The sequence below is a fragment of the Myotis yumanensis genome, unplaced genomic scaffold (assembly GCF_028538775.1).
Source record: "Myotis yumanensis isolate MYYU_CA2020_CCGP unplaced genomic scaffold, mMyoYum1.0.hap1 SCAF_9, whole genome shotgun sequence".
In the NCBI taxonomy this organism is placed as follows: Eukaryota; Metazoa; Chordata; class Mammalia; order Chiroptera; family Vespertilionidae; genus Myotis; species Myotis yumanensis.
This window is the reverse complement of record NW_027223760.1, coordinates 32,371,885-32,397,973: the sequence shown is the minus strand read 5'-3', so window position 1 is coordinate 32,397,973 and position 26,089 is coordinate 32,371,885. Positions and strand designations below refer to the sequence as shown.

At 43.9% G+C, this 26,089-nt stretch overlaps 1 protein-coding gene across 3 annotated transcripts in view; it reads left to right on the top strand.

Moving 5' to 3' along the window:
• DENND2A (DENN domain containing 2A) overlaps positions 1 to 26,089 on the top strand; it is a 103,670-nt gene that overhangs the window by 34,152 nt on the left and 43,429 nt on the right. For all 3 annotated transcript variants that reach the window (XM_070424031.1, XM_070424032.1, XM_070424030.1), the window contains exons 2-5: positions 4,080 to 4,181; positions 7,246 to 8,394; positions 22,099 to 22,226; positions 24,137 to 24,258. In XM_070424031.1, coding sequence (XP_070280132.1) covers positions 4,108 to 4,181; positions 7,246 to 8,394; positions 22,099 to 22,226; positions 24,137 to 24,258 — 1,473 coding nt within the window. In that variant the 5' untranslated portion in view covers positions 4,080 to 4,107. The remainder of the gene's footprint in view (positions 1 to 4,079; positions 4,182 to 7,245; positions 8,395 to 22,098; positions 22,227 to 24,136; positions 24,259 to 26,089) is intronic.

The window sequence follows — 26,089 nt, the reverse complement described above, 5'->3', positions numbered from 1 at the left end:
GCTTTTTCACTTACTATATTTTCAAGTTTATCCATGTTGTAGTATGAAATAGTACTTCATTCCTTTTTATGGTTGAATAATATTCCAATTTATGGATATACCACATTTTAAAATCCACCCATCAGTTGGTCAACATTTCCAGATTTCACTTTTTATTTAAATCACTGTTTTTGTTCTAAGGTTTAGGGAAAATCAGTCTCCTCCCCCATGGCTTAAACATGTCCGGATTGTTTTTATAGCAGTTTCTAAAGCAGTAATATCTGAACTACTTTTTGTCGGTGACTTTGATAGCAGTGTTTCAAAGTTAACAGGAAGAAGGTTATTATTGTTGGGAAACAATCCATCCTGCAATCCCACACCCATAAAGTGATATTGAAGTTTATCATAATTTAAGTCACAGAGTACTCCTAACTAAGCAAATTTAGCTAGGCTTGTCACCTAATTAAGGACTTTTAACATCAGAGACAAAAAGGGAGGGGTCATAGCTTTGTGGGAGGAGTATTTTCCATTCCTCTGTGAATTCGGAAATGCTGGTGGGCTGATATCTGAGTGCATGGGCTTCCATGTTCCCTGAGTTTCAGCTCCTGAATCCCACTTGAACTTGCCTCAGATATGGTATCAGCTGTTCCTCTAGAGACCATGGTTTTAGTACCGGAAGTTATTATTGCCAATGGAAAGTGAGTTGACTTAAGTACCATGTTGTTTAAGTGTTTCTGTTTTTTATTATTTTATTGTTTGATTACACTTTGCATTCAGCACTATTTTGTATTAGTTTCAGCTGTACACAGTGGATGGACATTCATATAGGTTACATAGTGTTCCCTGAAGTGTTTCTTGATCTTTAACCTCAAAGTGCATATTAGACATAGTGGGCTTTGTCCCTTTTGGAAAAGCTGTGGCTTCTTGGGAATTACAGGGAGGCTGTTTCCTTGGGGAGAGAGCTGGATTGCAGGACTGGCACCTATTCATTGTGCCAGTGAAAGGGAGGCCAGCTTGAAAGAAGAGCATGGGCGGGTGAGTGGTGCCCATGTGAAACAAGGCTGCATCACAGTGGTTTGGTCTGCGTGGAGACACAGTGCACACACGAGGCGGGCGGGTGGTGGGGAGTGGCCGCCAGCCTTGTACTCTGATGGGCCCTCTGCCAGATGCAGGACAGAAGAGCAGTGTCTGTCAGCCCAGCCAAACGGAGAGGCTCCAGAAGCTTTACGGAGCATTGTGAGATGGCAATGAGTTCCTTCCTGTCCCTGAAAGGCCTTTCGAGGCTCTCCTCCATAATGGGAAGGGAGAGCCCTGGGGCCTAGCTTCTTTAAAGAACTGGGCTTGCCCTGGCCAGTTTGGCTCAGGGGTTGGAGCGTTGGCCCTAGGACCGAAGGTTTCAATTTCAGTCAAGGGCAGGTACCTCGGTTGCAGGCTCAATTCCTGGCCTTGATTGGAGCACTGTGCAGAAGGCAACCAATGGATGTGTCACTCTCTCTAAAAAAAAAAAATCAAGGGACACAATATCCTTGTGTGAGGGTTAACAACAACAACAACAAAGAACCAGGCTTACTTTTAGCATTGACACACCCCAGAATGCAGAGTGCTGCATAGCTGGGTAAGGGGACAGCTGAGCTCCATGGGCAGGCCTGAGTGCCGTTTCCTTCCCAAACACACACTGGTCCCTAACCTCCTCCTTTTAGTATATGTGCTGCCAAAGTGAGCACACACTCTCTTTTTAATTTGCTGCCCATGTTCATTCTCTTTTTCTTTTTCTCTTTCTCCCTCTGACCTTCCTCTCTTTTTCCCAAGAGTTATATGCATGTCTTGAAACCTAGCGCTTTGAGTTCTTGGGGGTAAAGGATGCCGATGCCAGGACCATGGACAGCCACCCTGTCACCTGGCAGGTAAACCATTTTGGGAGAAGGGATAGGAATCTTGGAAATATAACGAGTTGGGAGAGAGTTTCCCTGGAGGTTCAATGCTCCTTGAACTTCTGGTCAAGCATTACCTCCTCTCCCTCAAGAGGGTTGGCCATGTGGCACGCATGCTTTACATGCTTGGCATTCCCCAGTGGGTCTCATCTTCCTCGCCACATCCACCCGTGCAGTATCCTTTCATCCTCACGATGAGAGACACGGATTGCCGTAGGGAGTTGCTATAGAAATCATGCATCTTAATCAGCTACTTCAGTTCATTTGGATGTCAGGCACCAGAGCATTATAAAACTGCTACTTCTGCCCAGCTGGACGTGGCTCAGTGGTTTGAGTGTCAACCTATGAACCAGGAGGTCATGGTTTGATTCCCGGTCAGGGCACATGCCCAGGTTGGGGGCTCAATCCCCAGTGGGGGGCATGCAGGAGGCAGCCAATCAATGATTCTCTCTCATCATTGATATTTCTATCTCCCTCTCCCTTTCTCTCTGAAATCTACACATATACATATGTGTATACACACACATACACACATATATACATATATATACTAGTATCCTATATAATAAAGAGCTAATATGCAAATGGTCATCATGCCCTCACGCCGTCATGCCATAATGGCTCAGACACTCAACACTGGGGAGAGAGAAATGGGGACCAGCCAGGCACAAATGAGCTTGCGAGAGAGGAATGAGGACCAGTCAGGCTGCAGCCCAGGAGAGGGACAAGCCGCCCACTCTGCAGTCCTGGGTGCCAGCAGCTGCACCTGCAGCCCAGGAGAGCTGCCCACCCACTGTCCCCTGTGGCTGCGGCCAGGCCGGGCGAAGCCGGCCCAGGTCCAGGGTTCCTGCGGCTGGCCAGAGGGAGGGAAGCCCAGGTCCCAGGTGCCTGCAACCAGCCAGAGGAGAGAAGCCTGGGTCCTGGGTGCGGGGCGAGGCAGAGGCGGTTAGGGGTGATCAGGCAGACAGGCAGAGGGGTTAGGGGCAATCAGGCAGGCAGGCAAGCGGTTAGAAGCCAGTGGTCCCGGATTGTGAGAGGCAGTTGGACATCTCCCGAGGGGTCCTGGATTAGAGAGGGTGCAGGCCGAGCTGAGGGACCCCCCCTCCATGCACAAATTTCGTGCACTGGGCCTCTAGTATATAATAAAAGCCTAATATGCAAATTGACCGAAAGGCCGAACGACCGGTGGAATGACCAGTCGCTATGATGCACACTGACCACCAGGAGGCAGATGCTCAATGCAGGAGCTGCCCCTAGCCCGCAGGCCCCAGGCCAGCCAAGGCGGATGCCAGCAGCGCCTCCCCCCCCTCCCCCAATTACCCTGCCGGTCATCCCACAGAAGGAGGCTACCAGTGGCAGTGGGGCTGGGGCTGGCAAGTGGGCAGCACCAGGCCGGCCAAGGCAGGTGCCAGCAGGGCTTTCCCCCACCCGCCCCCCTGATCGGCCCTGATCGCCGGCCAGGCCTAGGGACCCTCCCCATACACGAATTTCGTGCATTGGGCCTCTAGTGTATATATATTTAAATATATATATATTTTTTTTCTTTTTTTTTTTTTAAACTGCTACTTCACTGAGGCTGCTGTCTTGGTATCCAATGGTCCTTGTCATTTTTCAGGTTTGATAGGCTCAGTGGGATTCCTGGGTTTGCCAGGCTCATCTCCTAGTTTTCCTTAGACCTGACAAATGACCTAGTGGGTAGGCAGTTCCTCCTCTTGGGTTTGGAGTCACTGGACAGTGTGGGTTTATGCCTACCATCAGGGCCAGCAGAAGAGCAGAGTTCCTCTGTGTGGATATTAACACTTCGGTGGGTGGTTTATTTCTTGTTTCAAATAAAGTAACAACTCTTTCCTTTGGGGGGTCTGTTAGCTCATCCCAAATTCTTAGCCTGAAAAAGTGTCAGGTTGTAGTGGTATTTATGTTTTGCTTTCTAAGGCTACGTGTTTTCTTATATATGTATACACACGTGAGAAGACGTTTGGTATGGCGTCTGAATCTGGGGGGACCTCAAGATTCTCTGCCCTTGCCCCCACTGCCTTGGTGAGGGATTCTGAATGCCTCATTCCTGTCACCCTCCACTCCTGGGAAGAATCCACCAGGGGTAAACAGTTTGGGGTGTGGGCCCTAGATTTGCTGTCGTGGCTCACTGAGTATGCATCCCTGTTCCCCCAGGAGACTTGGAGCTTCTCTCCGTGCTGACATGATGACCGTGTGCAGGCCGACCAAAGGCAGCCACAGCCAGACTGAAAATCTGAGCTTCAAACTGGCTGACAAGTAAGAACTTTTCTCCCCCAAGAGTGAAGAAGTTGGCCCGGACTCTCAGTCTCCTTCCTTCCACTACTGCCTTTCCCTGTTCTCTAACCTCACTTCCTTGAACTAAGGAGGTGTTCTTTTCTGAGTCATTGTGATGAGCAGGACTCCTGTCAGTCCTCTCCATGCGCTGCACTCAGTTAAGAACCCGAAACCAAAGTGGTCAAGGGAAGGTCTGACTAGCACCCAGTGTTTGGAGAGGATGATCCCAGAGCCATTCCAGGCAATGTCCCCAGTCACACATTCCAGTCCAGGGTTTATTTTTCTCACTACTGGACTGCACAGGTATTGTGAATATCACTGAGCCCTAAATCTTGGCAGCTGCATCTGTCTACATAGCGTCTTTACCCATCTTATATCAGCAGGACCGCTTTCTCCCCAGGTGTTTTCCTCTGATACTCTCTCACACATTCTGCAAAGGAGTTGGCAATCCCTGAGCTTTTCACAGCTGTAGAACCCCTCCTGGGGCCATAGACTCCTGGAAACAGAAACTAGAGAAGTTCTTGGGTGCGGCAGCCAGGTGAAGAAGGCACTCTGCCCTTTGTTTCATCATCCTTGCTGCCCTTGCTGGAGCTTTGTCCCTCTAGCGTGGTCTTCCAGCAAGGCATCCTTTTTTAGTTTTTAGATAGGGCCTCAGTGATTGTGAAGTCATGCCAGACGTTTGGAACCTTAGACAATAACTTAAATAACACTAATTACCATTTATTAATATCAAGATTTATAATGTACGTACTCTGGACATGTTACATGTATTAGCTCGTTCATTCATTCATTTAATAAATATTTAATGATACCTATTATGTGCTGGGCACAGCAAATGAGGTAAATTAGACCTCTGTACTCCTAAAGTTCCAGTCTAGACAAAGGAGATAGGGTTCTTACTTTAAGATTAAAAAAAAAAAAATGGAACCAAGAGTCCAACCCAGGTCCCTCTGACTCTAAAACCATGTATTTATATACTGTCATCATTGTTTAACAGAGTCCTGGCTGAATAGCTCAGTTGGTTAGAACATCGTCCCAATACGCCAAGGTTGTGGGTTCAATGTCTGGTCCAGGCACATACAAGAATCAACCAATGAATGCATAAATAAGTGCAACAACAAATCAATCTCTTTCTCTCTCTCTCTCTCTCTCTCTCTCTCTCTCTCTTTCTCTCTCTCTCTCTCCCCCTTTTTTCTTCCTTCCCTCCCTCCCTCTTCCTTCCCCCCTCTCTCAAATCAATAAATTAAAATTTTTTCAGTGTTGTTTAACAATATATGTGATATTAGTGATTATATATTTGTCACTAAACATGCACTAACCTGAACTGTGTTTTTATGTGTCTGTCATATTTCTTCATCTCACTTCTAGCTCCGTGAGAGCAAGGACTTTAACTTTTGCCTTTTGAATTCTCAGTAAAATATCAACAAAATGATTCTGATTCCAATTCTGACTAAAATCTGAATTCATGCCAGTGTTCTCAGTGGTAACAGAACAATTAAAAAATGTGTTTCTTTTCTGTAAGCACTCTGTTATTTATGCTAATTGTTTATTTAAATAAGGAATTCTGCTTTGGTAGCCATATGTAACATGAAAATGTGTTTGCAATTTCACACATTTCTAATTTATATTGAGCAACCAAGAATAGCAACACAGGTTACGAGCTATTGTTCCATAGGAAGAAGTCTTTACATAAACAACTGTTAGTCTTTGGAATAGAAAGCTAAATAGAAATAGAGTGTGTGAAGTTGGTAATAATTCATCCCTCATGTAAACCTAACTGGGGTTTCAGAATTCCTACACAGCTTCATCTATGTTTCACAGAATGTGCACCATGAAGTAGGCCTATGCATGTTTGCTAATCTTGACACATCTAAAGTCACTGTGTTCAGGCATGATCTGTGTTGGTGGACGCACAGATACTCCCATTCTCATTAGACTAGCTTAAAAATGTTTTTCTGGTTTTCTTTCAACATAATTTTCAACATCTTTATGACACTAATCTCCTAAGATAACATTTGGAGGCATGTATCCCCATATGTACATTCTAGGCCAGCACTTTCTGGAGTGGTGGGAATGTTCTACTCCATCCGATTAGAGTAACCATTAGCCACATGTGGTTACTGAGTCCACGACATGTGGCTGGTGCAACTGGGGAACTGAATTGAATTTGATTTCAGTTTAAATAGCCACATATGGCTAGTGGCCAGTATATTGGACAGTGCAGTTGTAGGCCACCCATGAGATCCGGATCTGCTTGTTGGTTCACTCATTTATGCAACAAAGATTTATTGGCCTTCCTACTCTGCTAGGTGTTGTTCTAGGTGCTAGGCATGTATCGGTAGCCAAAACAGACCAAATTCAAAACGAAACAAAACAATCCCTGTCCTCATGGAGAGACCATTCTAGCAGGGCTCACATTCTAAAGGAGGTTTAATTCAAATGCAGCCAATCATTGTGTCTTCACCGATTCAAATCAGGACAACTTACCAAGCCCAGGATTAGCAAAAACTTTGTAACTCATGGCGTTCTAATTGTGAATAATCATTACAAAGGCCCATTCATTGAAAACAGAAGCAGAGGAAACTTAGATTAATAGTATCTTCTCCTATTTTCATGAGGGAGAAAAAAGCTCATAATAATGGTAACCACCACGTCTTGTATATTCATGACATGCTAGATATTTTATGTGGGCTAGCTCATTCAGTGTTTACAGTCACCCTGTTAGATATGTATTATTATCACTATTATTCCTATTTCACAGAGGAGGAAATTGAGATTTAGAGAAGTTAAGCATCTTCCCCAAGGTCACACAGCTGGTCAGTGGTTGAATTAGGATTTAAACCCAAGTCTACTGGACTCCAAATCCAATAGCTCCATGATATCTTCCCCAAGAAAAATATTATGTGATTTTTTTAGGTGATGGTTTCAGTGTTTGTGATTTGCAGCCAGCATATAATATATCTGAGTTCTAGGAAATCTCTATGACCAGCCAAGAACAATAACGTGGCTACTGAGTCCTCACCCAGTGTTTATCTTTCTTGTTCAGGGTCCAGGTGGAAGGCCCAAAGGCTGGGGAAGATCTCCAAAGGCAGCCCTGTCGGTCCTCCAGTCCTTTCCTAAAGACTGATCAGGACTCACCCCTCCAAAGAAGCCCGTTGGAAAACCTCAATAACCTGAAGCTAAAGTTAAGAGTAGACTGTTTTCAGCAGAACATGTTCAACTCAAATATGATCATCAGTGACCCAGCTTCAGGTCTCAATGCTAAAGAAGCCAGCAAGGCTGGCAGGAGGCAGCTCAGTGGAGTTCAGAACCTCTGCCCTCCTGCCCGAGGCAGGGCCGGACACAAGTCCCTCAGCATAAAGGACAAGATATCAGAATGGGAAGGGAAAAGGGAGTTGCCCACTCCTGCACCCGGCAGGAAAGCAGATGGGCAAGAGGATTACCTGACATCCTGCGTGACGGACAGGAGATGTGATGATGGTGTGATGACTCAGTTCACAGCAGCTGAGAACGGAACGAGGCCGGAAAGAGAGAGCAAAGAGAACGAGAGGAACAAGGAGGTAGTGGAAGTCGTGGGACAGAATGCGGAGCGGAGGCTAGACCTAAGCCAGCCAGCCAGGGAGCTGTCTCCGAGCATGGGCAAAGGCCTGGAGCTGAGGCTTAGCAAACAGCGCTTTCAGAACGATAGCCTCTCTGTGCTGGTGCAGGTCAAGAAACTTGAGCAGGCTCTGAAGGATGGCGTGGCAGGATTGGCTCTCCAGTTACCAGGGACTTGTTATTCCCCACACTGTGTGCCGGACAAGGAGGGGCCCAGCCTCACTGGGAACCGTGGATGTGGGAGTGGCTCAGAATTCAGGTCCCACCACGTGGACCTGGAAGCCAGGCAGCCCACCCCCGAGGTTGCAGAGGAATGGAGAGGCTCCTACGGGAAAGCCTGTGATCAGAGCCTGGAGAGTGTATACAGAGGCTCCTCCTCCAAACACTTCATCAACCCCCTGCCCAAACCCCGGAGAACGTTCATGCATGATGGAGAAGGGGACAAGGATGGGAGCCCCGGCATCAGCTTCAGGAAAGATCGCAGGAACCTGCCTCCTCTGCCCACTCTTCCTCCCCCACCCCTGCCCTCCTCTCCACCACCTCCCTCTGTGAACAGAAGACTGTGGAATGGGAGACCGAAGCCCAGTGCTGACCACAGGTAGGTGCCGGCGACTGTCCGCTTCAGTCGTCTATGCTGCATCACAGCTGCTGCTCAGTGTACTTACTTGTTTTCGTAAACTGATGGGTCTTGTAGTTAGTCGAGACTGTTTATAACTTAAGGTAGTTTATTGACTAAACGTGGACACGTGATAACTGATGCATGTGTTTTGTCTTTGTTTTACCCTTTGGATGTGATGAGTACTTGTGATTCAGACAGTAACCAAGCATTCAATGGAAATTTGTTTTATCCCTGGCATCTACTAATTGCTGCTAACGGGTGCTCTATTTTCAACTGCCATCCCTGCTAGTGCTTGGTACTTTCAGTCTTTCCTGGCTCTTCCTTTCATGTTTTGTCTTGGTATGGGCTACAGACACACACTGCCTGGGTCTACCCTGGCCCCATCATGGTCATTCTCTATGACCTTGAACAAGTGACTTAACTTCTCTTGAAGCCTCAGGTTCCTCATTTATACATAGATGCACACACTGTGAATATTTTATAGTATTAAAATAACACATTAGGTAATAAAGCATGTGAATGCTTGAAAATAAAATCTGTGCTTTGGATTCAGTTTCTTCTCTGCTTTGAAACTTAAATTTCTAGTCCATTTCTGTAATGTGCTCATTGGTTGATACCCACGAAAGTGGAAACCGGCTTTAGAGCAGAACTCCTCGGACAGTTGTCCGTACTTACAGTCATCACTTCTTCACCTCCTGTTTTTTTCCTTGACCCACTGCAGTTGGGCTTTTGCCACTTATCCTGAGACTGCTCTTGACCAAGGCTACAAACAGCCTCCATCCTGCTACATCCAATCACTAGTTCTCTGTTCTTGTCATTGACCAACTCTCTTGGCAATTGAGGAACAGCTGAGGTGCTACATCTTGAACCACTGTATTCACTTGGCTTCTAGGTTACCCACTTTCCTGGTAGTCCTACTTCACTGGCTGTCCCTTTTCGTAAGTGTCAGAATATCCCCACCACCACCACCACCACCAATGCATCCATACCTCATCCTGGCGTCAGAACAGGAACTTCTCTCCATCTACAAGCACTCCCTAAATGATCTCATCCAGTCTCATGGCTTTAAATGTCAATTACATGCTCATGACTCCCAACTATGTATCTCCAGCCCCAACTCCCTCACCCAGCTTCAGATTAGATTAGTCATCTTCTGTTTGGGTCTCCATTTGGTTAGCTAATATTAGTTTGGACTTAATATGTCCAAACCTAAATTCTCAATCCAGGCCATGGCAAAGCACCTCCTCTCAAAGTAATTCCCATTTTATTAAATGGTACTGTCCTTCATTTTGCTTAGGCCAGAAACCTAGGGGCCATCTCTGAGTCCTCTCTTTTTCACATACCCCCATCTAATTCATCAGCAAGTCCTTTGGTTCTAGTTTTAAATGTTATCTTGAATTTGATTACACCTCCTCCGCTGCTACCACCTTAATCATCTTGGATCCACCACTACCCCCAGTATATTCCTTTCTCAGCAGCTAGGTGAAATTATCTAGAAATATAGATTAGAGCATGTCACTCCCCCACTCAACAAGGTCTGTCAGGTAGGATTCTTTTGGCTGCCAAAACATAATTTCTTTTTTTTTTTAATTTTTTTATTGTTGCAAGTATTACGTATGTCTCCTTTTTCTCCTATAGGCCTCTCCCCAGTTGCTCCCACCCCTCTAAAACAATTTCTTATGTTCTCTTCTAGGGAAAAAGTTTGTATATTCTAGAATTTTATATAAATTTACAGTATATAAAAAATTATGTCTTTTAAAAGTGAAAGCATGCTATATATTCTCTTCCTTCTTATACTTTTTTTTACTTAAAATATCATTGAGATCTTTCCATCTTACTACCTTTCTTTTTTTCTTCCACCTTTCTACAACTACCACACTCTTTATATCATGTGGATAGATAATTTTTTATTTAGCTGTTCCCTACTGATGGACACTTGGGTTGTTTCCAGTTTACAAATAATGCTGTGATGAGCAGTATATAGCATTAAAGAAGATTCTAGAGCCAGAGTACTTCTAGCTCTGCTACTTGTTAGCTGTGTGACATTGTACAAGCTACTAAATTTGTCTTGGCCTCATTTTACTTAAAATGGTGATAATTAGCCTTAGCCAGTTTGGCTCAGCAGATAGAGCATTGGCCTGCGGACCAAAGTGTCCCGGGTTCAATTTCGGTCAAGGGCACGTACCTTGGTTGCAGGCTCCTCCCCGACCTGGGACCTGGTCAGGGCTCATGCAGGAGGCAATCAATGTGTTTCTCTCACATCGATGTTTCTCTCTGTCTGTCCCTTTCTCTTCCACTCTCCCTATAAGTCATTGAAAAAATATCCTCCAGTGAGGATTAACAAAAATAATAATAATAAATAAATAAATAAAATGGTGATAATTATAATAACCACTTCATAAGTTGTGAAGAAGATAAGTAAATATGTGTAAATCATAAAACAAAGCCTGGGATATAGTAAAGGCTTAATAAATGTTAGCTATTACTGTTTTCTGGCTCTCTTTTGTTTAATTAATCAGGGTATCTGTTTCTTTTTCAATACCAAATATTTTAATTATTTAATATATTAATATATTTTAATATTTAGTAGAGTTTACAGAAATTTCTTATTGTTGCTGATAATGAGTCAGCTGGTTCTCCTGGACATTCTCCATATTCTATCATGTCATATGAAAAAAAATGATCATTTGGTCTCCCTTCTAATAATTATAAACCTCTTATTTATTTTCTTATTCTCCTTTTTGAAAAATGTCTTAACTATTCTTGCGTTTTTCTAAATGTTCTATATAGCACTATCAAATTTCACTCACACAAAATGTTAGTTTTAATTTTTATTTTAAAAATTAAAAAAAATTTAAATTATAGTTTGTCAGTTGATTCTCTTGGACTTTCTATGTATATAATCATATTGTCTGCAAAGAATTATCATTTTACCCTTTAAAAAAAAATTTATACCTCCAAATTCTTTCTCTTACCGCATTACCCTGGCTAATACTTTCAGAGCAGAATTAAATAATAAGCAACAAGCAGACTTATCTCACCCCTAACTTTAATGGTAATGGTTCTAGTATTCCACTCTCAAACACTCTTGTTTGAGGTATGCTTTTATGTTATCAGGGTAATGTTCATTTATATTTCTTATTTTACTGAGTTTTAAAAATTAGGATTAAATGGTAGATTTTTGTCAAATTATACTTCAGCAACTTTATACAATCATATGGTTCTTCTCCCTTGACTATTAATAGTGAATTTATATCTAATACTAACCCATCCTTAGATTTTTGGGATGAACTCTTATTTGGTTTTGGTTTATTATTTTTTTTAATGTACTGCTAAATTCTATTTGCTAATATTTTAAGATCTTTGTCTCAGTATTCTATAAATGGGACTAGCCTGTACTTGGTACTTATTGCACTATCTTTATTAGGCTTTGGTATCAGTGAAATCTATAGAAGAATTTAGAGAATTTCTTCTTTATGTTTTGAGAAAGTTTGAATCCATCTCCAACCCTACATTCTTTCCCAAACAAGTGCCAAGCCCAGGGCCCTAAATCCTCTGGTGACTTTCTACTTCCCAACGGCAGCTCTCCCACACCCTTTTCTGGGCTCTTCCTGCAAAGAGACCCGCTCTCCGGAGCAGGTTGATTCTGGGAGATTGGAGTCTTTCATCTGTGTCATCATTGGGAAGACAGATCAACCTGCTGAACAGTTATTTCCATTATCATTTTTCTTTTAGCTACCATCTGCTATTTTCAGTCTCCCAGCATTTTCTTTCAAACCAGCTAAAGTTACTTAGTTTCAGTCCAAAGATGAAATTTTTCTTGGCCAGTTTGAATATGGTTGCATCAGCTGTGTTTTAAGAATTTTGGCTTTGGATTTTTCATTTTGTTTAAAATAGTACAATGGGAGTGATTAGGGCAAGATGTTCACTTTCTACTCTTAAAAAATAAAGTGTGCTCTTTATTGTGGTCCTATCTCTAAAAGAAAAAAGAAATAGGAAGAAAAAAAAAAAGGGCTCAACTCTGCATTTGGCAGACTTACTGCCCTGAGGCAGGAAAGCCAAGCCAAGGTTGAAGAAAGAAATGATTAAGGATTTTGAGGTTATGAAGGTTTAGAATTACATGGCCAGGCTGTGTGCATTAGAGAATGTATTCAGCTTATTTTCATAGACCAATTAGTCCACCTCAGCAAGAGCCAAACCAATGAATTCAGATACTCAGTTTGAGAAAATGTTTTTTTTTCTTTCTCTCTTTTTATTTTTCCCTTCCCTTTTTTCTCTTTCCTCTTTTATCTCTTCTTCTTCCTCATCTCCTTTCTTTCTTTCTTCCCTTTCTTCTCTCTTCTTTCTTCATTTCTCTAAAGCCCCAGGAAATTAAATGCAAGGCCTTATGTCTTCAGTCCTAAAATGGAAAATGAGAAACCCTCAAATATCAGGAAATTCCAAAGATAAGGTTCCTGCAGCAGCATTAACTTGGTTATGTATGTTTTATGGCATACATTTAATAACTTTGACAGGAATGCCTTAAGGCTGACATTAAGCAAGAAAAGTTATTATTTTTTAAGTATAAGCAGCATCCTGAATTCGCATGTATCTATTTACCCCAAAGGTTTTAACTTGAATTCAGATTTTTTGTTTTAGTTTAATTTGATCATATGACAGAGTTTTTTAGGTCATTATCCAACCAAATAACTACATTGACCAAAATTTCAACTTGTCGACTGATTGTTTTGGCATTATATAGATTCAGCCTTTCCTTGGGACCTTAGCATGAGACTTTCAGAATTTTTTGAGGACATGAAACCTCAGTCATTTTATGACTGTTATTGATTCCTTAATTTTCATCTTCTATAGGACTGATAGGGATCTCCATAGTGCTCTGGCTGGGCAGCAACCCGCAGCTACCATCAGTTTAGTGGTTAAAGTTCACTTACCAGCAACGCTGAGGCCTGTCCCTGTCGTTATGAGCCTGCCTTAGTCAACATGACATCCATGAGGTAACTCTCACTGCTGTGTCTAAAAACTGAATGTTTAAAAGCTTCAAAGAGGCCCAGCTGGTGTGGCTAAGTGGTTGAGCATCGACCTATGAACCAGGAGGTCAGGAGGTCACGGTTTAATTCCTTGGTCAGGGCACATGCCTGGGTTGCAGGCTCGATCCCCATTGTGGGGCGTGCAGGAGGCAGGCGATCAATGATTCTCTCTCATTGATGTTTCTATGTCTTCCTCTCCCTTCTTTTCTGAAATCAATACAAATATATTTAAAATAATTTAAAAAAGCAGCTTCAAAGGGACAAATCGTTTGATTAATTGAGATTTAGACAACAATTAAACAAAAAGTATCTGAGAAGCTTGATTTTGTAAATTCATTTATTTCTATAGTAGCACATTGGAAAACAGTGATGAGAGTAGAGAGGGTGGTGGTTAATCTCCCTTAGAAGAGTGGTTGTCATGTCTTAGTTCTCATCAGAAGGTGGAAATGGTTGGATTTTAGACACAATGGTGGATAGAGATAGGTTTTCTTCAGAAACTTCTATTTTGGATTCAGCATAGAGAAAAGCAGAAACCAAATGTGGATAGTCATAATCCTTGATGGGGAAATACCTGATAACAGAGCAAGCCAAGAGCTGACATAAGCAATCTCCCACTGAGCTCCCTACTCTGGACAGCCGGTGGTACGCACGCCTTCCCCAGAGGTGTGGTGGGCTGTGGGGAAAGATGCCTGGGCAGCAAGAAGGGAGTCTATGGCACCTGGAGGCGGATGAGGGAATCAGAGCATGGCATCCCTGGTTCTAGCCAATTATATTATGGGTTTTAAGTGGTGGCTGGGTCCCAGGCTATCTAAGCTTATTTAGCCCATGGCTGAAAATAATTCTGGAGGAAATGTGTTCAAAACAATCAACTAACAATTAGCTCTAGGAATACAGTTGCTTTATCTGTGTTTGCCAAAATAGGGATAAATTATAAGCAGTAAATGTAACTGTTAAAACCAGCTTTTAAAATACTCATTCAGTTATTCAACCAGCAAATATTTAAGGTGAACCAGTATAGTGTTAGACACGGGAATATAGCAAAGAACAAGGTAGACTGAGACTCTACCCACATGGACCATACAGACTAGTAATAGTTGGAAGTGCACAACTAGTTATGTAACCACGGTGCTATGGGAATGTGTGTGTGTTGCAGGGGGGTGAGGTGGGGGGTTGTGGTGGTATTTAGCCTGTCATGAAATGGCCAGATCGGAAGGGAGATAGCACTCGGACTGAAGCCTGAGGTTCCCGGGGAAGGGTGACAGTGGGAAATGGGAGTTCAGTTTGAGTGAACAAATAGGTGAAGGTCCTGGGGCAAGAAAGACTTCATTCAGGCCTCTGGAGGACCTGAACTGCACGGTGTGGCCAGAGGGTCAGGAGGGGTGTGACCCTAGAGTCCTCTGGAGCCAACCTCCTGAAGAGCCCTGTAGACCAGGCAGGAATTTGGGCCTATTGCCTAAGACGAATAGGAAGCATTTGAAAAGTTTAGGAAGGGGAGAGACACAATCTAATTTGCATTTTTAGGATCTTGCCCCACAGCAGCACGGAGACGGGAAAGGGCACCGGTGACAGGGTGGCCAGTTGAGAGGGTGGGAGGAAGAGCCAGGTGGTATTGGAGTTACCCTGTGGTGTAGTTGCAGTGGGGACTGAAAAGTGGTTGGACTCCAGGAGTACTTTGCAGGTAGAACTCTTGTGCATAGGTTAGAAGTGGGCAGTAGGAGAGAGGGTGACAGCCTTTGCTGAAATGACCTGTGCTGGAGGAGGCTCTGGTCCTCATGGAGAGAGGGAAATAAGAGTATGAGTTCAGTTCTGGATCTGTTAATTTTGAGATCCCTGTGCGTCATCCAAATGGAGGTGTTGGATGAACTCTTATGTTAGTACTAGAGGCCCGATGCACGAAATTCATGCAAGAGTAGGCCTTCCTACCCTAACAGGTTTGGCTCAGTGGATAGAGCGTCAGCCTGTGGACTGAAAGGTCCCAGGTTCAATTCCAATCAAGGGCATGTACCTTGGTTGTGGGCACATTCCCAGTAGGGGGTGTGCAGGAGGCAGCTTATCGATGTTTCTCTCTCATTGATGTTTCTAACTCTCTATCCCTCTCCCTTTCTCTCTGTAAAAAATCAATAAAATATATTTTTAAAAAAAGAGTAGGCCTTCCTTCCCCCGGCTGCCGGCACTGGCTTCCCTCTGGCACCCGGAACCCGGGCTTTCCTCTGGCCGCCAGCAGGCACCCGGGACACAAGCTTCTCTTGCAGCCCCGGCTTCGTCCGGAAGGTCGTCTGGAAGGTCCACTAGAAGGACACCCGGTCTAATTAGCATATTATGCTTATATTATTATAGATTTCATTTACAAAAATATGAGAAAGTCACAAATAAAATTCAAAATACTACTTGAAATCACAGTATTTAGCACTGGTTGTTGAAATTTGGATATTATATAAATTATAATCTACTTTAGCAAACTTCAGTGGGCCAATAAGATCATTTCAGCATTTCTAAAACTAAGAGTATACAATTCATGCGATAATTTGAGGGCCCAGGAAGCAAACTCAGGCTGAGAGAAGGTTGCACCCCTTCAACAGGCTGTGGGCTCCACAAAGGCAGGGACTTCTTGCCTTTGTATCACCAGCTATGAGCTCATCCCAACCCTCGTAAGGTGCTTATTAAACATGTGGGCTGGATGTGGAACGAATGTGGAAATATTTAAACAAGAGTGAAGCCAATTTAGATATGGCTATCATTAGCCTTTCGAGGATTCCTTTCTCTCAATATATAAATAAAGGCATTAAAATCTTTTTTCAAATTAAAAAATATTTTTATAGGAAAGACTTAGCTAAATGGTGGGATGGTTTGTTTAATCATATTTTTCTTCTTCGGGGGCCTAATCATGCACCTGAGCTTCATAACCAGAGGACCCCCTGTCCTTGGAGGCACCTATGCCAATTACAGAAACAGTGCTTAGGAGGAGCTGTGTGAAGTCATTGCTTGCAGATGTTCTTACCAACACATGAGGATGATAACTCAGACTTTGTAACTGGAACTCTTCCCCACAGGCCCTAGAAACCGGGCATGTAAAGATTTTTGGTTTCTTCTTGAGTTTTTTATGCCCCGTGGCTTCATGTTGATTCAAATTTGTCTTCCAGGCTTCCTGCATAGAACTTAGTTACCTGAAAACCAACATTTTAATACAGAAATAGAGAAATTTTATGATGAATTCTTTTGCAAATTAAATGAGAGTTTTGCAATGTGAACAAGCATCTTCTAATCAGTTTTTTTTAGGAAGTTTATAATTTTTAGAAATTGCTCTTTTCTAATGCTATTTAGACTGGTGGTACCTTTTTTAGCATTTTTGTTGGCTTTTTAAAAAAATATATTTTATTGATTATTTTACAGAGAGGAAGAGAGAGGGATAGAGTGTTAGAAACATCAATGAGAGAGAAACATCGATCATCCGCCCCCTGCACACCCCCCTCTGGGGATGTGCCCGCAGCCAACGTACATGCCCTTGATTCGAATCGAACCTGGGACCCTTCAGTCCGCAGGCTGACGCTCTATCCACCGAGCCAAACCAGTCAGGGCAACTGGTGGTACCTTTTATGTGTTGGAAAATACAGGCAAAGTATAGCTAACCTCTTATATTAGCATACTGTTCTTGGAACTATGGAAGCATCATAAAAAACATCCATACTATGGCTTGAAATCCCAGGGTGTCTGACAGCGGCCATTTGGATACAGGCTGATCCCATCCCAACAAACCCCAACAGATAATCCAGGTTGTGTTACGTATACTCTAAGTAAGTGAGCCGTCTGCTGGGACTTGGAGAGCCTAGAGCATGCAAACATCTGTTTTGTTAGGGCATTTATTGTTAATAAAACATTTTAATTATTCAGATATTATTTCATAGGTACTTTATAATTTTTCATTTTAAAATTTGATCTGTACAAATATTGCTTCATAGGTAATTCAAATGAGATTTTAAAAAAGTAAAAACAGTTATAGAGCTCTCTCAACAGCACAGCTGCAGTCCCTTCTGAAATCAGATCAAAGACCAAGCTTATTCAGGGTTATGCTCAACTTCCAGACAGTCAGGGCTTTCCCTTAAGGGCTGTCACTCTGTCCCTCAGCTGTCAGGAGTGGGGCTTCCTGACATTAGAGTAGAAGCTGCCCAGCTCCCAGGGAAGCGACCCCTGACTGTCCCCTTTTTTTTCTATGAGGGTTCTAGCTTCTCTTCATAGTATAATTTAGTTACATTATGAGGGAATTAGAGAGCTTGCTGGGTAATTCATAATAACGTGTAATGTGATTTCTTATGGAAAATTAGTTCAAGTTCATAACTTCATACTCTGGAAACTGAACCTGTTTTAATCTGTGGACTGCAACTGCAGCTTTTCTCATGCATTGCCTTGTATTTACACGCTCTGCTCAGTACCCATGTTGTTCAGAGCATGAGCCTCCAACCAGACTCCCCAGTGCACCACTTTCTCCCTGTGTGACATTGAGAAATTTATCTTACCTCTCTATGCCCCTGTGTTCTCATATATGAAATGTGTACAATAATAGTAATTCTTACACGGTTGTGGCGAAGTCTGAATGTGCTAATCCAAGTAAAGTGCTTAGTTGGTACTTGATAGGTGTTGTTGAATGGATGAGTCTGTGGTCTCATTGAACAGTTTGCCTCTTTTCTAGCAGATTTAGGTAGTGGGCATACTGAGGACTCTGGCTAATATAATCTGATGAGTTCACCAGGAGAACCCAGGAGTTGTGGCTTCACCCTGCTCTGGCCACAGACCACCACCACTCCATCTCTAATCAGATCCCTGTGAATGCCAATCTGGGCTCCTGGCATCCCAGCCTAGGGATTGTTCAGGGTGGGTGCACAGCACTGCCCATTCCCATCCTAGAGAAAAGAGCACAGCCCTGCTTCCCCCTTCACCACCACCACCACCACCAGACCCCATCTGCTAGAGCTCTGGAACTCAGTCCTCCTCTCCAGGCTAGACACCTCAAGGGGAGGGAGATGGGGCTCATGAACTTCTGTATCAAGTCAGGACCCCAGTGCATGGATAGCAATTTTAGCTTCCTGGCCTCACTTAAGACCACAGACACCCAGCATGGACGTTTCTGGCTCGGCTCTTCTTGGTTATCCTGCCCTAAGTGACAAGTTCAAGTTCATGAAGGAGTGGGGATGAGGTGCAGATAAGGGGTGATGAATTTAGATGCGGGGATGCGAAAGTTTAGAGCCTAAAGAGGAAAAGCCTTGGGAAGCACCCATTGCCCAGAAAGAGGAAGAGAGGCCCAGGAAGGGTTGTGTGAGAGGGGAAGTAGCCTGGGGCAGCATTGCATCAGCCTTCTCAAACCACCCTGGCCCTGTGCTTGTGTCTGCAGTCCTTTGCCAAACAATACTGTTGTAAAATATAATAAAATACCAGAGAAATGAAATGGGAAAAAAAAAAAGATAATACTATGTACAAGATTCACTTTTTAAAAAATGTATTCTGTCAAATTGTTTAAAAAGTTTCTAAGTGCTTACTTTCAATTTACCTACCTCATCAAGGACCGGTCACAACAGTTGACACACCAGCCCCTGGCCGTGGATGGCACATTAACTACTGCTGCTTACACTGTAGAATCTGAGAGATGTCTTGTAAAGAAAAGTGGTGTCATGTAAAAAAAAGACCAAGATCCCTGGCCCATGTGGCTCAGTTGGTTGGGCATCATCCTGTGCACTGAAAGTTTGCCTGTTCAGTTCCCCGTCAGGGCACATAGCTGGGTTGCAAGCTCCATCCCTGGTGGGGAGGGTGCAAGAGGCAGCCAATCAATTGATGTTTCACTCTCACATCGGTTTCTCTTTCTCTCTCTGTCTCTGTCTCTCCCTTCCTCTCTCTCTAAAAATCAATAAAAAGTTTTCTTTTTAAAGGACCAAGAAAGTGGTTAGATTTTACCAGAAAATCACTAGTGACTTTTAGGGGACAGTTTCAGAAAAGGGATACATAGAGATGCCAGGTTGAGAGGGTAAAGGAAAGAAAAACCAGTGGACTATGGTAAGCTAACATGTAGACAGAAGTCTGCCCCTCCTCCTCCCTTCTCCCCAGTTAGAAATGTTGGCAAGGAAGGTGAGAAATAGCAGAACTACCAGGGTCATTGCCTCAAGTGAAAGATTTTTCAAGATAGAGGAAACCTGAGCATGTTTTTTAAAAGAGAGGAAGAAAGGAGTAAAGAGGACAGATTGAAAATGCAAGAAATCCTCAAAGTTTGGGAAGCAGGCAGATGGCCTGCCTGGTTCTGCCGTCTCATTGCCCGGCACTCTCCACTCTTGTTCCCTGCAGGCCTGCCTTGCTGAATGGCTGTCTTTCCACAAATGCACACATTCTCTGTAGCCGCTGGACCTTCACACATGCCCTTCCTTCTTCTTGGATCCCTTTTCCCCAACTAAGCTCTTCTTATCCTCTACGTTTCAGCTTTAAGGAGTGACTTTCTCATCGAGGCCTTCCCCGACGCATCCCCAACCTAAATTGATAGTCTCATTTGTAGCAATCTGTTCTTTTCCATCATTGAACTCAGCACATTTTATATTTTGTGTGTGCATGAGCTGGCTGAATGTCTGTCTTCCTCCCTAGAATGTAAGCTCTTTGAAGCAGGGACTTTGTCCCTCCTTATATGTTTTTTAATATATTTTTATTGATTTCAGAGAAGAAGGGAGAGGGAGAGAGAGAGACAGAAACATCAGTGATGAAAGAGAATTATTAATTGGCTGCCTCCTGTGTACCCCCTACTGGGGATCGAGCCCACAACCCAGGCATGTGCCCTTCACCAGAATCGAACCCGGGACCCTTCAGTCCACAGGTTGATGCTCTACCCACTGAGCCAAACCAGCTAGGGCAGTCCCTCCTTATTTATCAAACCCTAAGTGCATTGCCTTCACACTATAAATGTTCAATATAAAACATTCACTGCATAAATAGTGAGTATCACCACATCAGTAATAGTAATAGCTACCATTTGTTGAGTGCTCGTTAAGTGCTAAGGACTTTGCAAACATTCTCCTTCCTATGCTTTGGACAATCCTATGAGGTAGTGACTATTTTACAAATCAGGACACTGAGTTTCAGCCTTAGGTGGTTTGTCCAAGGTTAAAAGGCCTATGGATGAAGTATCCCAGCTCTGCATCCGGTGGGGCACCTTCCCCAAAGGGCCGGAGAGAGATTGGAGGTGTGGGTGAAGAAACAAAAGCACTATATCTAAGTAGTCAGTTACAACTTACCATGCAGCGTGTTTAGAAGACTGTGCTAGACCCATGTGAACAAAATAAGAGAGATGAGCTGTACTTTCAGAGCCATAGGAGTATTGTGACCCACTGGACCCCATCCAGGGAGGAGTGAAGGGCCAGGACAAAGGTCAGCTGGAGGGACCTACGTCCCATTCTAGGAAGGCCCGAGTGTGTTCAGCAGAAATTCCTGACAAATCTGCTTGGAAGTGGAAGGGGAGCCTCCAGAGCCTGAGTGGGCAGGGCTTTTCTGCTCCAACCAGAGGCAGGGTAAGATGTGGCTTACTGTGGATAAGGATAAGGAGGGAGAGATGAAGAGAAGGGAGGTGGAGTGAACCTGTGAGGTGGCTGATGTTTTGTATGTTTCCCAATATGACCCACCTCATTACCTCCCAATTGTTCAATAAACTTACAAAAATCATAGAAACTCAAGGTGAGTGGGTGTGTGTGTGTGTGTGTGTGTGTGTGTGTGTGTGAGAGAGAATAAGATTCTGATCAACACCATCAGAACAAGGACCGCCGTGTGGATGTAGGGTGGGGGTAGGGGTGGTAGAAAGCCATAGAGTGAGCCACGCCACAGAGACCCAGTCCGGTTCCCACAGATCTCTGAGAGGCAGGGTGGAGTGTCCATGGCCTCGGGAGTTTCATTCTGATACTACCCACCAGGGTGAGAGGGGAGGTGCCCGGGCCCCTGGTCCACTCTGAACTGGCCATCACTGCACCTTCCTAATTATTAATACGTGTGCTCTGTAAACATTGTGGACCATTTAAAAAGTCCAGAGAAAAGTAACAGTGGAGAGAAGCCAGGAGCCGTCCTTCAGTCCTGAGATAGCAGCTGTGTATTTTACTTTTTATTTTTATTTTCTTTGTGTATGTTTGCTTATAAAGTTGGGACTGTATTTATGATATATACTTTGCTATCTTTACCTGGCATAATAGTATAAACATTCTTTCAAGTCAAAGTCACATCGGCCCTAGATGGTTTGGCTCAGTGGATATATGTCAGCCCTCAGACCAAAGGTCCTGGGTTCCTGGTCAAGGGCACATACCTCAGTTGTAAGCTCCATCCACCAGGGCCCGGGGCACGTGTGGGAGGCAACCAATCAATGTGTTTCTCTCGCGTAGATGTTTTTCTCTCTCTGACTCTCCCCCTCCCTTCAATTCTCTTAAAAAAAAAAATCAATGGAAAAATATCCTCAAGTGAGGATTAGCAAAAACCACATCTCATATTTGAAGATTTTCACACCCGTTTTACAAACACCAGAGTTGATTTCAGTAATAGAAATTTGTGCAAGAAAAACTTTTTTTTTTTCGGTATATATTCTCTGAACCAGCCTAATTTAATTCAAGATCTTGGGGTTGCTTTTTTTCCCCTCCCATCTGCTACAACCTAGAAAGTCCTTTGAGTTTGAAGATTTACTGCAGTCTTCCTCTGAGAACAGCAGGGTCGACTGGTATGCACAGACTAAGCTGGGGCTCGCATGCACTTTATCAGAGGAGAACGTCTATGAAGACATTCTAGGTAAGAGGCCAAAATGTCTGTATATGGGTATGAGTGTGTCTCTGCCAAAGGGAGAAATGGGGCTGGGTGCTTGAAACTCTCTCTCTCTCTCTCCTCTCTCTCATACATGTACTCAAATGAATGAGAGAACAGGCCGGTGGGTGGGAGAGTGGCCACAATGGAATATGTGAGAGAACACGGGGCTGGGGGGAGAAGAAGGGCTCTGTTGACCAGCCAAGGAGGCAGGGCGGTGCAGCGTGGTTTGCACTGGAGACTTGGAGCCTCAATATCCATGATCAAATCTTGGCTCTGCTCTTTATTAGCTGTATGACATGGAGCTGGTGACTTAACATCTCTGAGCTTCAGTTCTCTCACCTGTACACTAAGGGTGATGATCGCTACCTTCCAGGGTTGTTTGAGGGCTGGAGAAAGTGGTATGCAAAATACCTGGCTTATAACAAATGCTCAGTAATGTAGGGATTACTGAATGAAAGAAAACTAAAGACCACCGTACTCTCTCTGAAACCGTAGGAGTATGGCAGTAATGGGGCATCAAAAATTCAGGCTAAGTTGAATGTATACTGTTATAAAGAAACTTTAGCCTCGCTCTGAATAATTCTCTCAGATTCCAAAATCAGGTTCAGATTCACAAGAGTTTGTATGTATTTAAGTTTGGTGAGTTAGCCCAGCCATAAGAAAATATGAAATACTATCATTTGCAACAATATGGATGGATCTTGAGAATATAATGCTAAGCAAAATAAGTCAGACAGAAAAAGTCAAGAACTATATGACTTCACTCATGTGGGGTTTAAAAATGAAAGCAACAAATGAACTAACATGACAAACAAAAATTCATAGACACAGACAACAGTATGGTGGTTCCCAGAGGGAAGGCAGGTGGGGAGGTAGTAAAGGGAAAAGGGGGTCAAATATATGATGACAAAAGATGATTTGACTTTGGGTGGTGGGCACACAATGCAATATACAGATGCTGTATCATAGAATTATATACTTGAAACCTATATAATCTTATTAACCAAGGTCACCCCAATTAATTTAATTTTAAAATTTTAAATAAATACATTCAGTGAGTTAAATTATCTTCAGGGAAGATCACAGTTTCAGTGAGCTGTGAGCTCAGACCAGCATTTGCATTTTGGGGATAGTAGTGGGGGTAGGGGAAGAAACCCACATGTGACCGCATACAAGGGGCAGGGAAGGCATATACACACATACTTGCATGTAATGAATTCCAGAATTGCTGTGTCCAAGCTGCTGGAGATGGGTTCTTGCCATTAGGCTTCCCAAATCCAAAGCAGGAATGAGATCTGGATTTTCCTCAGCAGTGAGTATACCTGACAGGGAAGCTCTCCTTACAAGGAACAGAAACCCACTGGAAACAACAAAGAGAGTTGGTTGGCTCATGTGACCAGAACTGGTTTCTTCCTCATTTCTTATTTCTCAGGTTAGCTCCATTCTCAGCAGGTTTCCCAAGTTCCCGTGATGGCTGCCATTGGCTCCCTGGAGGGAGAGTCTGTATCCTGAAAGTCCCAGCAAAAGTCCCGAAGCTGGCCCCAGCTAGACCAGTGTAGGTCCCTTGTTCACCTTCAGAGCCCATGAATGCCATACAGTGATTGGCTTAGACTTGGGGTATGGGTCCTTCCTGGCACAGGTCACTGAGACAGGGACTCTGGAGACTCCGATTGGCTAAAGCCCTAAAATGGGAGTGGAGTTAATCTCACACATCTAAGAACGGGAAATGGGGAGTTACCAAGAGAAGAACAAATCAGGATCTGTTACCAAGAGAAGAACAAATAGATAGCAAGACATCAGACATCTCCACATGGAGAGGCCTAGATGCTAGGTAAATCCGATAAGGAAAACTTCCGCAACGTTTCCAGTTCCTGACCCACTGCCTTTGACCACAGACCTGCCAACGAAGGAAAACCCTTATGAGGACATTGACTTACATGGTCGCTGCCTGGGAAAGAAATGTGTCTTGAATTTTCCTGGTTCTTCCGCCTCTTCAATCTCTGACACATCCACCAAGGTATGAGCCCTCAAGGGAGTGTTGGGGGGCAAGGGGTCCCCAGCACCATGTCTTCAGCAGCTTGTAGCTCTGGGTTCCACTGGAATGCCAGGCCACCCTCAGCTCCAGGCTCCGAGATCGACATTAGCTGCCTTCCTGCTCTTTCTGCCTCTAATTCTGGAGCCTTCTGTTCAACAAAGTTTCCTAAAGTATCATTTTAGCTTCTTCTGGTTTCAGAAACCTCCCCAACTAGGCAAATAAGATAGTGGATAGCGATAGAGCCGTTAAGAAGAACGTCATAAAACAAACTCTAAACTATAGAAAGACACCATTTGGGGGGGTTTTTAATGAAAGAATAAATATCCTATATAATAAAAGACTAATATGCAAATTGACTGAACGGCGGAACGACCGGTTGCTATGATGTGCACTGACCACCATGGGGCAGACACTCAACGCCGGGGGAGCGCCGCTCAGCCAGAAGCTGGGCTCATGGCTGGTGAGTGCAGAGATGGTGGCGGGAGCCTCTCCTGCCTTCATGGCAGCGCTAAGGATGTCCAAGGGCTCCCGGGCTGCGGTAGAGCGCAGGCCAGGCTGAGGGACCCCCCCAAAGTGCACAAATTTCATGCACCAGGCCTCTAGTATACATATACATGTAATCTCATATATGTTTTTTCATGTAGAAGACCTCTGTAAGGATACTTAAGAATGAGTAAGTGGGTACCTCTGTGGAGATGTATGAGTGTCTGAGTACCTGGTAGTCAGGGTAGAAGACTGACATTTTTTACAAAATATCCTTTTGAACCTTTGGAATTATGTATGTATAGATAATCCTATATAATAAAAGACTAATATGCAAATTGTCCCCTTGGGAGTTTGACCAACTGGGAGTTTGACCACTAGGTTTGACATGTGTTGACCACCAGGGGGCGGCGTGGAATGAAGGAAGGCCTTGGCCAACAACTGGGAGCCAGGGGAAGGAAAGGCCCTGCTGGCAGCCAGAAACTGGGGGGGAAGAAAGGCCCCGTTCAACCCTGATCACTGGCCAGGCCTAGGGACCCTACCCGTGCATGAATTTCGTGCACTAGGCCTCTAGTATAACTATATTGACATACATGATTATTTCAACATATTGCCTATAGGACTGAATTCATACTCCTTACCATGGCATTAAATTTCCTTCATAGAAAATAATAATTAATAAATAAATTCCTTCATAATTGATCCCTGGATATCATTACTACCTAATTTCACAATGCTCCTACATACAAAAGCTCCCCTCCCAAGAGAGCCTACTGACTACCCCCTGATATAATTGGCCCAGGATTAGCAAACTTTTTCTCTAAATGGCTAGAAAGTAAATATACAATCTCTGTTGTGACTACTCCCTAAAGCCAAAAAAGAAAGGCTTAGCTCTTCCCCTTCCTGCTGGACTAAAAACACCTAGGTCCTCTGTCCCCAAAGTAGCTCAGCAAGTAGGCATCGTGTCAGTGGGAACTTGGAAGTTCAGAGGCAGCTCTTCTGCAGAAAGTAATCCAGTTCCTAATGCACGAGTCCAATAGCCACCGATCCCTGTAGGTTGTTTGGGGCCATTGCAAGTCATTGGCAGGACTCTGTCCACGCTCCCTTCTCTGCTGTCCTACACTGGGTGTCTGGTTTGTGCCCCCATTCTGGGGACAGCTGCAGACTTCTCCACTCCCTCCATTTAGCTCCTCAAATATTCATGCCACATCTGGGCGACATGTGGACCCTTAGAACTTGCTGAAGCAGTCCCTCCCTCTGTGACGACCTCCTCTACCAGTCACAGAAAGGTCCTGAATGATATTTCATCATTTTAATGTAATGTCATTAC